The sequence below is a fragment of the Pipra filicauda genome, unplaced genomic scaffold (assembly GCF_003945595.2).
Source record: "Pipra filicauda isolate LSUMZ 115617 unplaced genomic scaffold, ASM394559v2 scaffold10_size6260569_pilon, whole genome shotgun sequence".
Lineage (NCBI taxonomy): Eukaryota > Metazoa > Chordata > Aves > Passeriformes > Pipridae > Pipra > Pipra filicauda.
This window is the reverse complement of record NW_024103541.1, coordinates 3,409,384-3,423,984: the sequence shown is the minus strand read 5'-3', so window position 1 is coordinate 3,423,984 and position 14,601 is coordinate 3,409,384. Positions and strand designations below refer to the sequence as shown.

Here is a 14,601-nt window from a genome sequence, read left to right as displayed (position 1 = left end):
GACATTTTGCCATATGTCCAAAGAGCTAAAATAGAGACGTGCACTCCATAGGTGTGTCTTTTTCTTACCAACCAGTACACTACATAGCTTAAGAGAACCCAACGTCAATACTTGCTTTCGTGGTTGTCTCCTAAAGGATGAATCTGGAAAAGCTTCCTCTCACCCTCTTCTTTTGCAAGTGATCTATCTGCTCTGCAGTGGAAAAAAAAAGCATGTGCAGTCTGGATTTTATGCGTGCTCGGAGTTTCCTTTTCACCACTCTCAACTCCTGTGTGTGTGCAGGTGACCAGACCTCCTTCCGAGTTCAGGTTCGGCAAGTGGAGGACTATCCTGTGGACCTCTACTACCTGATGGATCTCTCCCTGTCCATGAACGATGACCTGGATAATATCCGCAATCTGGGGACCAAGCTGGCTGAAGAGATGCGAAAGCTCACGAGCAATTTCCGTCTGGGGTTTGGCTCCTTTGTGGACAAAAACATTTCTCCTTTCTCCTACACAGCACCAAGATACCAAAACAATCCCTGCATTGGGTAAGTGGTGGTTGTACCCTGAAGGGACAAGCCCTGTCTTTGCACACAGCCTGGCTGCAGTCTCCTCTTCCATTCTTGCTTTAAATAATGAACCACACTTCAGCCTCAGCTTTTGGGAATGCTAATTAGCCATGGCTGTCACTGTGATACTTGAACAATTCAAAATAGGACAACTTCCAGTTTTGCTGTGGCTGTTGGGAGATCACTGTCTAGAGATAGGAAACTATTGCATCAGAGAGCTTGAAGTTATTTTTAAGTACCTGAAAAGGATGCAGACATGGCAGCTTTTTTACAGGCTTTAAGCAAAAGGAGCCAGAAATTCCTGATTTCTGATCCTAGCTCTGAGTCATAGTTTGGCCTTGAGTAAATCAAATAAGCTTTTTGTCTGCATTTTACAGATAAGAAGACCAAGGCAATGTAAGTCCTTCCCAACAAAAGTGTTTGGAGGAACTGAGATTTGTGATGGGCTGTAGTGCTGATTAATGAGTTCTTGTAGAGTGTTTTAAAGGCATCAGGCAGGTTTTTTCATCTTTATTGCTGTGGAAGGAAGCAAACTGGCAGTTGCAAAAGACACAAGTGATGTGGTTTGCTTTGTGGTGATATGAGAGCCTTCTGTCCTTTTTTCCTTTTTTTTTGTTTGTTAGTGTCTTTGCAAGAGTCTTTTTGTTGCCTTTTAGCCATCAGAGTTGGGATCAAATCATTGAATTGAGGATTATGCAAGAGTGAAATTGGGTGTAATGGAGGGTGTCCAGGCTCAGATGGGTTTGGATGTTGGAATCAAAGAGTGGATACAGCAGCAAGTGCCCTCCTGGGAGGATGTCACCGTTTACACTTTCTAGTCCTCATCCACTTCATCCATCAGTGAGGTGCTTTCTAGTCATGTAAAGACAGTAAGGTTAGCATTTTTATTTGAGCCATTTGTGGATACTTACATTGTAAGATCACCTCATGAATGGGTGCCAAGCTCTGTGCATGCTTCAAGCATGAGAGGCAGATAAAGAGAGCTTGCATCAGCTGTGAGTTTCTAGGCCAGCTTTTGGCATTGACCAAGCATTTGGCATCTCACTGCACGTTGACTGTTGACCAGACAAAAATTATCTGTATTCTTTTTTTTCACCAGTTCTGTCCAGAGTGGAAAGTCAAATGGATTTTAACACTGAAAACTCATACTTTAGCCATGAAGTGAGAAGTGACCACACTGACTGAGCCAGGAAGGTGGCTCTACCACAATGGCACAGCACACCATGCCTCTTCATAGTACTTCTCCCAGAAATTTGGTGTGGCTTCTGAGAGATCCTCTCAGTCACCTCCGTCATTCTCAGTCTCTGACACCACTCATGTTGCCTGCAGGCTGGGGACAGGGTTTAGCTCCAGCTGAGAAATCTTGGAAACTTTGTTTGGCTGGTTTGTGATTTAATTGGAGTAACATGGCTTTTGCCAAGTGAAATAGAGTGAAATATGCAGAAGGAGGGGGCTGGGAAAGGAGGAGAGGATGCAACTGGACAGCTCAGCAATACCTGAAACTACTGATGACCTTTCATCAAGGACATCCAGAGCTGTCTCCTCACCTTTTCCCACTGTGATCAGGATATCTGCTTGTACTTTTGGCTTTGCCCAGGTGGTTGCTTTTCTTTCTGTGAGTTACTTCAAGCCAGCCTTCTCTTGGGAAAGTATTTAGGAAGGATTGCCTAAGGTAGCTCATCTGGTGGGTGCTCCCTTCCGGTTGCCATATCTCCTTCATCCAAACCAGGGATGCTGGCTCCCTGCTCTGTGGTGGAATCTCCTTCCCCTGCCCAGTCTGTGAGCGGGCTCTGGCTGCTGCCATGTGGCTCACTGATGTTGCAGTGAGGTTTGTCAGGTATGGTTTTGTTTGCAGCTATTTCTAGTGTCAAAACAAACTGTTCAGCTTCTAAGAAAAGCTGCAAGTAAACATGAGCTGCAGTGGGTGCTTTTTGCCCCTGGTCCAGGCTCTCTCCTCCGCTTCCTTGTGGTGATGTCTGACTTGCAGGTCCTGGGTGGGGTGCAGCCCTGCTTTCCTACAGGGTCAGGTTGGGATCCCTTGTGCCTGCTCTCATCCCTGCTCCTGACTCAGCATCCTGGGTGGGACCTCCCAGGAAGCCAGGAAGTGGCTTCCTGCAGCCATGGTGTCGTCCAAGAGAGATGATAGTTTGAAGGAAACAAACACTAAATTTAAAAAGATAAGGAAGGCAGAGTGCCTGACTGAACCCCTAATTGCCTGTCTCTCTGTGATATGGCTTGTGGAGGTCACAGCCCGAGATAACCCACCCACACCACTGCGTGCCCTTGCTCAGCTATGGGGCGCCTGCCCTGCTGCTGCCTTGCAGCTTCTGCCAGCAAACCTGGAGTGTGAAACAAACAAAAAAGAATTAAATTATACATCTTCATGGGAGGTAGGACCCTACAGTGTGTCAGTGTTTTCTTTGTGCAGCAGGGCTCTGACAAACCATATGGGTTTGTATCATATGGGCTAAGGGCAGCTTGCTGAGACCCTGCAGTGCAGAGGTTTCAGACATTGCAAACTCTTTGCCTTGGCCCTGTGTGCAAGTGGGATACAAGTCTGGACATGGGGGCTGATCATAGGGAATGGCTCCAATTGGCAGCCAGGTCCAGGACAGTGGGACGTGCCCCATGGTTAGGTGTGTGAAGGGCTGTGTGGGTGGAAATCCCTGCTCTGGGGTCCCTTGTGAGGGATTTGAATTCTCAGTGGTGGTAAATCTTAAATACTCCTTTGTGTAAAAAGCCTCTTAACAACTTACCTATAGAGGGTCATGTGTCAGCAGAGGCTTTTAATTGTTCTCTCGGTTTTATCTTTGAAGATAAGAGTGAATTAGTGCCAACCCAACTCCTTTGTAAACACATTTCTTCTTAACCCTTCCCATCCCTCTCCCCTGCACATGCTCCCCGATTTCTTATACCACAGGAGCTGCTCTGCTGAGCTCTCCCAGCCATGTGGTGAGAAGCAAAGCTGCTTTCTCATGGTTTTGTATGGGAAAAAAAGTTTTTCTGGTAGCCTGCTGAAGCATTTCTCTGTCTTAGGGTACCCCTCCTACCTTTCTGCTCCAGTGACGCCCTGGAAAGCAGGGACAGTGTTTGCTCACTGGCTTGCAGGGAGAGTGGGAGGAAGCATGAGCTGGTGTTAGTTATTGTTACATCTCATGCTGGGCAATTGCCAGGTGCCTGGTGATGTGCGGTGGGTGTAGAGTGGCACATGCTGGCAAGAAAACTGGCTGACAGAGTGAAAATCCATTTTGCAAAACAGGGGAAAGGTACCTCTCAGCAGTGATGCTCCTGCATGGTGCCCTTTGACACCAGCCCACCAGTTCTGCAGGCGTGGGGCATAGTCCCCATAGCCATCCCCATAGCCTGCTGGGAAAACATACCCTCCCTATCACTGGGTTGCATCCTTCACTGCAGATTCCCAATGTGAAAACCACTTTATAGGTGCTGAAACTGCAGAGCTGCTTGACCCAGGGTGGGCTGGTGCTTTGTGTCTCCACTCACACCGTACATGGAGAGAGATTTTCAGTCCTAGTGGGATCTCTGGAAACTTCAGCTTCTCAAAGCTCCTGAGGGGAAACCAAAAAAATATGGGCTCTACTGTAGGGTTTTGTATATAGATAGCCAAAAATCAAAGTGTCCAAAACATGAAGAATTGTGAGAGTATTTCAGCCCTCTAAATGAAGAATTTTAGAAACCAACCTGGTAGAGCCGAGAGCCTCTGTGGCTCTTGGCTGCTGGTGTGGTTCCTCCCAGTTGACCACTCCTCTGTTCCTCTCACAGTTACAAGCTGTTCCCCAGCTGCGTCCCATCCTTTGGCTTCCGCCACCTCTTGTCCCTGACGGATAAAGTTGACCGTTTTAACGAAGAAGTTCAGAAACAGAAGGTTTCCCGCAACCGAGATGCTCCAGAGGGTGGCTTTGATGCGATTTTGCAGGCTGCTGTGTGCAAGGTGAGTTGCTCTGATTTCAAGGGTTTACAGCAAAGCAAAAGAGGAGGAGGAGGAGGCTGCTTCTGCTCTGTTCTTGGACCAGGGTAAAGCTTCAATATGCCATTTCTTGGAAGTAACTACTAAATTTTTCCTGCAGAAATCATGAAAAATGCTTTGAAAAGCAGAGGCTATTGTTTTCATGTGCTTTTGTAGATAAACAGGCAAAGGAAAAAAGGTTAATGCTATTTCTAGTTTAAAGGGATAAAAACAGAGCTTTTGCAAATGCAAATTTAGGGCTGAGATTTCATCACACAGTTAGACTTGTAGGTGCTGATCCCTGAGCACCTGGGACATAATCCTGTAAGATTTGCATACACTTTCGTACACCAGCACCACATATCAGATCAGTGCATTTCTTAAGTGTGTCAAACACATCTTATAGTGGTTGACCCATGTTGAGGGTTGGAGCTGGTTCCTACTGCTCGTACCTGACCCCTTTGCGTGTGGAGCTGGATATCCCACCTCCGGGCACTGGTAGCCTGTTCTCCCACTTTGTCAAGGAAACTGGAGCAGAGTTCATTAGCTTGGTGCCATGTTAGCCACAGCCTTAGGGTTTTTGGAGATGCTTGCTTGAATATTTTTCTGGAATGAGTAGTGGGTTGCTCCATATCCCTTTGTCTGTCATGGATGGAGGTCTTTGCTGCACTCCAACGTGTAGCTGAGTTTCCCTGCTCACCGGGAATGGCTCTTTTCACTATTTCCCCTCTTGGCATACAATTTGCTTTCTGATTGCTTCAGCCTTTCAAAGTCCTTTTGATGTTTTCTTCTGCGTCTGAATTATGGGAGCCGGGAGATAGGCATCGTCTGTGGGAGTGATGGGATGCAGGCATGTGGGAAAGCAGATCTTTCTCCACCTGGGTTGGCTTCATTTATGCTTCATAGTCTCGGCAGGAGTGAACCTGCCCCACTGGATCTGATGCCAGCCAACAGTCATCTTGCCTCTCCTAGCCTGACACAGGTATTTTTATTGGCACAACTACAGAGCTGCTCCCAATACTTGTCTGGGTATAAAGTGCTTCTCAGTTTTGGAGAGGTGGCTCTCATGGTTAGAATAGGGACATCTCAGGGTGGCGACTTAGTTGTGCCACCCACCACGTAGTTTTTTGCAGTCCCTTCCACCATGTTACTGCAAAAACAGGACAAGATTTCCCTACGGCGCAGCAATATTTCAGTGTGTATCACAAGGGCTCATTTTGGAGGTATTGGTGGAAGGCAGGAGACCTGCAAGATAATTCCTGCACATTTGTGCCCATCTCAGACTGTTGGTAAGGATCAAAATCTTTGACTGTTGTTGAGTGCACAGCCTCGTCCCTTCTAAATTCAGAAGGCAAATTTAGATTCTGGCACCATCTAAATTCAGGACTGAGCATCCTCTAGGAAGGGTGAGCAAAGGTGAGCATGTGCAATGTGTGGCTCTTGGCGTGATCTGGCAGGTCATGATGGAGGAGTTTCTGCAGCCACAGCAGTTACTGCTGCAATTACTGAAGCTTGGGTGTGGGAAAGACCATGGGACTGGTGTGCGAGGCAGGAGAACCAGTTGTGCCGTGACTCGTGCTGCCTTGGCAGCCTCTTGCTGTGGGTGGAGCAGCTGCCTCTGATCCCAACCATAAGCAGCAAAGACTCTGTCCAGAGTTAAAAAAGCCAAAATTTCAAGCCAACTGATTTGACACTAGGATGTTTGGCCCCACAGTCAAAAGGGGAACTTAGTGCCTAATTTCCTTCACAGCGGTCAAGTGATGGCCCAGGCTGGTCAGTGGCCAGGGGTTGTGGTGAGGCTCAGCACAGGTCAGTGGCCAGGGGTTGTGGTGAGGAGGGCAAAGGTGGTGGACATTTGGGGTGGCAGTGAAGTGCTGCTTGTGATGTGGATGCTCTTTGCATGGTGTTTTGCATCCACAGTGATTAATGGAGTAACATGGGGTTGAAACCCTGCAAAGTCACTAGTTTCTGTTAGCTCAGGAACTATTTTCCCCACCATGCAAGGAGAGCAGTGTACAAGTACCTTGGTGACTTTCTGGGGTGGGTTTAGGACCCCATTGCATCTCACTGGCTTTTTCCAGGGCAGTTATGACCTTAGAAAGTCCCCTGCCTTTGGGTGATGCAGTGTGTTGACCATGAATTACTTTGTGCTCAGCAGAAGAGTTTGTGGCATCAAGGGGGATGTCCCGGGGAGAGCTAACCATGGCATAGCAGAGCCTCACTGTCTCCAAGCATGGTGTCTGAGTGTGGTCTTCTCCTCCCCTTCTGAGGTGTCAGAAACAATACCTACTCTTGTTGACTAGGTGTTTTTATACGGTAATTTATATCAAACATTTCTTCTGCCTGAGCTGTCTAAGAGCTCTGTCGCACTCGAGTAATTTTTTGGCCTGGTTTTCAACCCAAAGAGTGGGGAAAGTTTGTACAGCTAATACAGACTAACGAGCAGGCCCAGGATTTGGCTCTTTTCTGACAGATGAAGATATGGTAAATATTATTTTGGAGGCAGTGAAAGAGCCATAGAAAATAAGCCTTTATTCTGATGCTAAAATAGTAAGCCAGAAATATTAATCAACCTTCCATAATTACATTTTCCATTTGCAGTATTTTGGTTTTCTGCCATTTTCCAAGTGCAAGGTTCACATGGCTTGGTAGTATGTGTAAGTTTCAGATCTTATATGCTAAGATGCAGTAAGGAAATAATGTTTGATTGAAAAATAAAGTGCCTTTTGAAACAGTTTTGATTAGTAGTTGGTCGACACTGGTATATGGCGATAGCGAAGACATGTGGGAGACACTGAGGTGTCTTTCAGAGCAACACCAAACAAAGGAGGTTTTGGCTTTTAACCCCTTTTAACAGGTCCGTGCACCTGTATCTGTTTCTTGCTTCCAAAAAGGTCTGCACCTGAGAAACTGGTGAGGTTTTAGACATATTGATGAATCCAGAGGGCTTTTCTGGCAGTTGATATCTTGGCAATTGAACAGATTTTATTCAGTGCCCAAAGTATAAATTTAGATATTTTTTCATGCATGGAAATACTGTTCATGGGTTTTGCAGCCTTTTCAATAGTATCTGGAGGGCTGTGCTGTGCTGAGGCAGCTGTGGCAGTTTTGCCTGTCACTGTTGGCTGTATGGAGTGAGAAACTGTTTGGGGTATGGGAGACAACTGCAGCTGGTTGTAGGAGTAGGGGCAGGACCCGTAGCACGCCCAGCCCTGTGGAAACATGTCTTCCCACCTTACTCTGCTTTGGGTCCAGTCCCACCCCTGCTTTCAAAATCCTTTATATCCCATGAGGATCAAAAACCAGATGAGGGGGCAGGCATCAGTGCAGGTTTTTCTGTTCAACAATCCCAGTCCAATAAAAATAAATGAAAGACTCCTTGGTTATTTGTTTTAAGTGGAGCAGAGTGCTGCTCTGGGTTTCTCAGTGGAAATTGCATGCTAAAGAGCTGTTTTTTCCAGTGCCTGGAAGCCACTGGCGGAGGCATTGCGAGATGCAGTGTCTCCTCAGCATGCCAGCCTCCCTGGGGGCGTTTTTCATAGACCTACAGCTCTTTCGGTGTGGCATCAGCACCGGCTTGGCCACCCCATCCAAAACACACTGGTCTGATGCTCCGAGGCATCAAATGCTTTCAGTGCCTGGATGCTGGGTGCTCGTTGCTTTTTGGAAGTGAGTTCCTGAACTGAGCAGTCACAGCAGTTTTGATGTTGTTGATGTGGGAAATTCTGTCAGAGGCTTGGAAAGTTTGTCTGCAAAGGGGTGCTTAACCCATGATTTAAAGGTGGGCTTAGCAGGCAGGTGACCAGCAGCATCACCCCTGAAGTGGCTTTCTTAGCTGCTGCTTAAATGCAGCTCCTTTTCTTTGTGTGTAGCACATTTCTAAGGAAATGAAACTCAGATTAATCCTTCTAATCTCTTTGGAAGTTTCTTGGCCTCAATCATTTAAAAAGAAATCGGCTTTGGATACTCAAAGAAAAGTGAACTGGATGGGCTTCTGTCTGGTGGCTGAGTAGACTGAAATCTGCCTCTTGCACTGTTAGAACTTTAATCACTTTTGGGCTGAGTTCTTAAGAAGTTACATTTTGGCATGATGTTTTAGTCTTTTGTCCAGTTGGGTAACTTCAGTGGAATAAATCCTGCTTCCCAGAGCAAATAAGTCCTCATTGCATACTGAGCTGGACTGTAGTGTGCTGGTGCACGGCAAAGGAAGTGTGTTGCCAAGGATTTCTTCCTATGGCCTTATTTGCATCGCGTGGGTCTTTAAAATACCATGAAGAAAAAATACCTTTTGAAATAGGGAGGAAAAAGGAGTCTACTTTGGCATAGTGTCCCTGAAGGAAGAGTTATATTTATCAGAAAGATCAGCAACCTTTGGGCTATGACTCACATTTAGAGGCGAAAATTGTGCTGGCAGACATGATTCTGCACCCTTCTGCCTGCTCTACCCTCCTGCCCTGCCCACGCCTGCTTTCCATAAGGAAGTGCCTTTACTGTGGGGCTGTGGCAGCTCGTGTGCTGGTAAACAGGGCAGAGCCCAGGTTTTGCTAAATAAGCTGAGCAGTAAGCTCTGGAGGAGCTGGGCATCTTCATCTGCACCATGTTCCCATCAGTAGGCTTTTACTAGCTTTTTCCTCATCCCTTCCCAAAGCATTTGTGTGGTGTTGCTCTGAGCCAGGATCTGGAGGGACGGAGATGCTGGAAGGTGTGGAGGGAAGGTGTGGAGCTGTATCTTTGCTGGCAGATGGGCAGGGTGGCCAGGATAAGGGGAACCTCCGGGTGATGGGCCTTTCTAGCTCCAGTCTGTGCCATGGCAGGATCTCACTGCCCTGGTTGGCAGCAAGACCCCAGCCCACCCTGCTTGGCAATGAACTCACAATGAGCAGGAGCATCCAGTGAGTGCAAAAGAGTTTGCTGCAGTGCTGTGGTTTCCAAAAATTTTCTTTGGGCACCTCTGTTTCCTTCCACTTCCATTGCAACTAAGTGCTTCAGTGTGCTGTTGTAGGCACAGATCTGCTTCTTGAGCTGATGCAAAGTTGGAAACCTGGGGAAGCTCAATGGGAAGGAAATGTTTAGAATCTAAATCTTATCTCTTTACTTGGAAAAAATCCCTGCATCTCTCTCCATGTGAAGACAGTGATGTCTGGTCCTTGCACAGAGTGACTAAGGAGGGTTTGGAGGACAATTCATGTGCTGTGCTTGACACTTCAATGCTTTCGTAGGGACCACTAGAGCATGTCTTGGCATTACCATGTTTTTAAATAGGCAGAAGTTGCTCACGGCCAAGCTGTGCAGGGCAGCTGTATGTGGATCAGTGCCAGCACCAATGCTAAAGGTCCCTGCCCCGCTCTGCTCTGACTGTGTGCGTCCCTGCTCTTCTGGGCTGTGGTGCAGGGGGGATGGAGCCGTTTGGAGCGTGTGTAGAGGTGCACAATGAAATGGCAGAGGCTTGGAGGCACCACAGCTTCCAGGAGATGTGTGCAGAAGGGGAGCAGGGCACAGTGCCTGTGCATGAATGCAGGTGCACCAAAGCCAGATCCCTTGGTCAGGGACCTCACTTTGTCCGTCACAACTCAGAAACAGCCTTTATGAGCGGGCGGTAATGAAAATGCTGAGCAGGGATATTGCTCTCGCTCTTGCTGTTGCCTTGGCTGCTCCACAGAGCTGAGGAAACAAGGTCAGATTAAATGTGTGTGGAGGAAGTTGGCAGCTTTCCTTTGGCCGTAAAAGCAGCTGAAATTCTTATTCTTGGATCTGGGTAGAGAAGGTCTGGTGGACAGTCCACATACCTCCTCATGCCTTTTAAAGTAACTGTGTTGGAAGGAGATGCTGGGAAATGCTGGATGGGCTCCTGACACTTTGTTTTCTTACCAGGGATGGGTGGACAGGAGCGTGGTACTCTCCTAATTAGTGCTAATGAGTCTGCTGCTGGCCAGGCACGTGGCTGGGACCATGTGCAGGGTGAGGGGTGAAGTGTGGGCTTGGCAGGGGCAGACCAGCTGTCTCACAGGGTTTGTTTTCTTCCAGGAGAAGATCGGCTGGCGTAAGGAGGCATCTCACCTGCTGGTCTTCACAACGGATGATGTGCCACACATAGCCCTGGATGGGAAGTTGGGGGGGCTGGTGCAGCCCCATGATGGCCAGTGCCACCTGAATGAAGCCAACGAGTACAGTGCGTCCAGCCAGCTGGTGAGTGGGACACAGGGGCCCAGCCCTTAGAGACCTCGAACCTCTCTGGAGACCAGCCAACCCCCCCACTCCAGCATCTTTTGGCAAATACAGCGCATGACCAGCATGGTTTGACCTGGTCCTGCAATTTGCAAATAAAGTTTGCTGTTCCCTTTAGGCATCCCCCCACAGTGAATGCTTCTGTGATGATCAAAAACAAGTTAGGAGTGTAGCAAGTTCTTTCAGGGCCCATTGCAAGAGAGTGAAAACTAACTTGTGTCCTGAAGAGCATTGTATTTTGTCTGCAAAGTGTAGAGGAAGCATAGAATATGTTGTCCCTTTTCTAAAACCTCCAGTGGACTGCTAGCTTTTTCCTGAGGGGGCTGTATCTACTGTGATGTGGCTACAATAGTGAGTACAACAGAATGCTTCTCTTATTCACAGCCTTTGAGCACAAAACTAACATAGGTCTTAGTAATAAAGAGGCAAATCAGCCCTTTTTAAAATTTAACTCAGTGTAGGAAACCTCTGGAATGAATGAGCACTTGCCTGCCACCTCATTAGCACATCCTTCTACAGAATAGTGCACTAATTATGATTCCTGAATGGATGTCACCCCGTAAGGGGAGGTGAATCTGGGTGGCTTGTGTTATGGCCACAAGCTGGGCTCTGTGGTGGAACCCCTTTCCATCCATCCATGCAATCCTGGTAAGTGTATATATGCATAAGGGAGCACAGTCCTGTACTGATGTGAAGTTAATGCTGTGGAGCCGGCATGGGGATGCTTCCTTGGTGTTTCCATGTTTGAATCTCCGAGGCTCTCAGTCAGCCCGTTAGTCTGCAAGTAAATCAGGTGGATTTTTTTCCAAGGACAGCACTTCAGAAGCCCTGGTTCGTTATTTTGTTGCTTGTGGATATCTAGAGCAGTATCTCCCTGCCGTCCTCTGTGTCTGGGATATCTGCAGAATTAAAGAGCTTATTGTAATCTCTTTATGGTCCCAGTATGCAGAAAAATCAGGCAATGGATGTTTCCACTTTGGGAGAAAAAAATCTACTTGCTGCAGTTCTAGATCTCCCTGCCTCTCATCCCTGGAGGTAGCAGCTAGTTAGTACACACATGTGTCTGCTGATGGCAAAGTGGAAAGAAAGAAGGAACAAAAGAAAGAAATTCAGTGTTTCATGTTTTGCTGTAGCTAATGATGTTTTCAGTCATGTATTCTAGTGAAGGGTGCAGCAGAAATATTTAAGGGATTTCTACTGTTTCAGTTGGGATTATGCTGGTACATCAGGAACTTCATCCCACAGTGAAACATGGCACATGTCTGGAACAAATTTTGCTGTTGAGAGAAGAATAATGAGATTAATCTTTATTTCTGTGCTACCCATCAGTTTTTCTGCCCTTTTTTGCCCCTAGGATTATCCTTCCCTGGCACTTCTTGGGGAGAAACTGGCTGAAAACAACATCCACCTGATTTTTGCTGTTACAAAAAGTCATTATGTCCTCTACAAGGTAAGCACTGCTAAACTGCCCGGGCGAGGGGGAGATTGTATTGCCTCTTGATGAGTGGAATGAAATGCCCTGGGGAGTGGAGGCAACTGCAAACAGGCGAGTGTGCAGTGGCAAACACATGTGTGTGCAGTGATAGGTGTGCATGCCCATGGCCACATGCTGCCTGGTGCAGGCAGGCAAGGCTCAGCCGCTGTCCCACCCTGCTAAGTCCTTTCAGCAAAAAGCACTAAAGCTTCTTAGAGCAAACAGATATATATGTGTTAGTGAGCATGTGAAGACCTAAAATAGACTCCATCTTAATCTTGATGTTCGGACGGCTGCCAGCACGCAGCATGCCAGAGAGCAGAAACCTGCTCAGCCCATTCTGCAGTGACTTAATCCCATTACCTAATCATGCACAGTGTTTCTGCCCAGCTGTGTTTTTCCATCACGGAGTCCAGGGCCCTGACATGCCACACACAATTAGAACTCTCTTGCCATTCCTGCTCTAGCCTCCCAAAAGAAAAGGTGACCCTAGGCACAAGGACTGGCCTGTGTCTGGAGCTGCCCTGCAGGGTTTTGCTGCTCTGCAGGTGCAGGGATGGTGTTTCAGGCGGGGTCGCTTTTGGAAACCTCTGCTGAGGCTCCCGAGACTCAAGCAGAAACAACAAGCAGCCGTGTTGCTATGGTCGGGATGCTGCTGCTCGCCCATGGAGAGCAGGAGGGCTGAGCTCATTCTCCACCCCCTCTCCCGGGGATGCTCAGAGTTGTGAGGGAAGTTGGGGCAGCTGCACCTCCCTCCCGCCTGGGCCAGCCCGAGTGCATAGCGGCTCCGGCAGCAGACCCAGGTCTGTTTGTCCCTGTCCTGTGGCCATGAGCTTTGTTTAATATTTGACATGCCTCGTTAAAGATGCTTTACTTTTGAAAGCTCCATGTGAATGGGAGCCAAACCATTCCATGCACACCGCTGGGTGATGGGGCAGCGTGTGTGGCCAGTGTCCCTGGCATGGGGTCGGTCCCTCCTCACCCTCTGCTTTCCTTTTTTTTTTTCATAAGAACTTTACTGCCTTGATTCCTGGGACAACAGTGGAGATTTTGCACAAAGATTCCAAGAATATCATTGAGCTGATCGTCAAAGCCTACAACGTAAGTGCATTTTAATACCACAGCTGCTGAAGTGAAAAGTGCCAGGAGCTCGGCCAGCTCGGCTCCCCCCTCCCTGGCAGGCTCCACCCAGCTTGGCCACCTCCCTCCCTGGTCCTCTGCACGCTACTGGGGCTGGGATGTCCACCCTGGGGAGGGAAGCAAGGTGTGTGAGGAGGAGAAGGAGCATGGGGATGCCCAAGAGAGCCTGCAGCACAGCAGAAATTTCACCCCACATCTCATGTGCAGAATTACCCTCAAAATACAGCCTCCATCTAAAACAGCTCCCTTTCAGAGCACCCCACCAGTAGGTAAAATAGATTATATTTTTGTTATCTGATGTTCAGAGGCCTCCCAAGGATGAGACCAGCTCCAGCTAAGGTCACATCCTTGTGTTGCTCTCTGTGCATCACAAGTTGGTCTTCTCCTTGAATCCCTATGAGTCAGCTCTTCGTGATCCTGGAAAGATATTGCTGTTTAGGTGCTGGGCATGGAGATCTGACCCCACAACGGGTCAGCCCTCAGGTAGAGTTATTCATGAGTGGGACCCATGGACACAGCTTTCTTCTTCTTAGTACTGTGCTCATTAGTGCAACGGAGCGAGGAAGAACATCTTTGGAGGAGTTCACACATCCAGAGGCCATGTAGGATTGTGTTATGCTGTAAAAGTCATCTTTCCTTCGCCCCCAGCTCTCTGCAGTTAAAACAGCATTTGGTTATGCCTTTAGGAAGAGTGCTTCCCAAAGCTTCACCCTCTGAGGAAAGGCAGTGAACAGCTAATGCTGCTAATGAGGCCCTGGAGATACTGCAAAACAAAAGCCCAGTTGTCCCAGTTTGTCCCCTTGAGGACAGAGAGTCTTGCGAATAAGAAGCTTGTCTGGGGAGAAGGAAATGAACGTTCACTCCACGTTGACTTTGCTTGTGATTCAGCACCGTCACATGAAAACATCCCTTTGCCTCAGTTTCATGGATGAAATATGCATCCGTGCCTCCATTTCAGCACCCCTCAAGCCTTTTGCAGATAGATATAAGCTAATGAAAACTGTTGGGAATCTGACACCCCCACATCTGCTCCCTCCGTCTCTTTGCTTGTGAGCTTTGCGGTGCAACCGGCTGGAAACCACTAGGGTGCTTAGACCAAGGTGTGCCCCATGGAATGACCTCTGTGGGATGAGTGGCTGCTGAGACGTGGGCTGGTTTCTTGCCTGTTCAGCGTGGTGGTGGGTGTGGGCCGGGATCCCTGGGTGTGCTGCCAGGAGCTGGAAGCTCCTGCCTGCACCGCAGGCA

At 48.0% G+C, this 14,601-nt stretch overlaps 1 protein-coding gene across 1 annotated transcript in view; it reads left to right on the top strand.

Annotated features, from left to right (window-relative positions):
• The window catches only part of ITGB5 (integrin subunit beta 5), a 59,472-nt gene that overhangs the window by 15,887 nt on the left and 28,984 nt on the right, over positions 1-14,601 (top strand). The window contains exons 4-8 of the mRNA XM_027723603.2: positions 283-532; positions 4,334-4,502; positions 10,542-10,703; positions 12,097-12,192; positions 13,228-13,317. Of these exons, the coding sequence (XP_027579404.1) occupies positions 283-532; positions 4,334-4,502; positions 10,542-10,703; positions 12,097-12,192; positions 13,228-13,317 (767 nt within the window). The remainder of the gene's footprint in view (positions 1-282; positions 533-4,333; positions 4,503-10,541; positions 10,704-12,096; positions 12,193-13,227; positions 13,318-14,601) is intronic.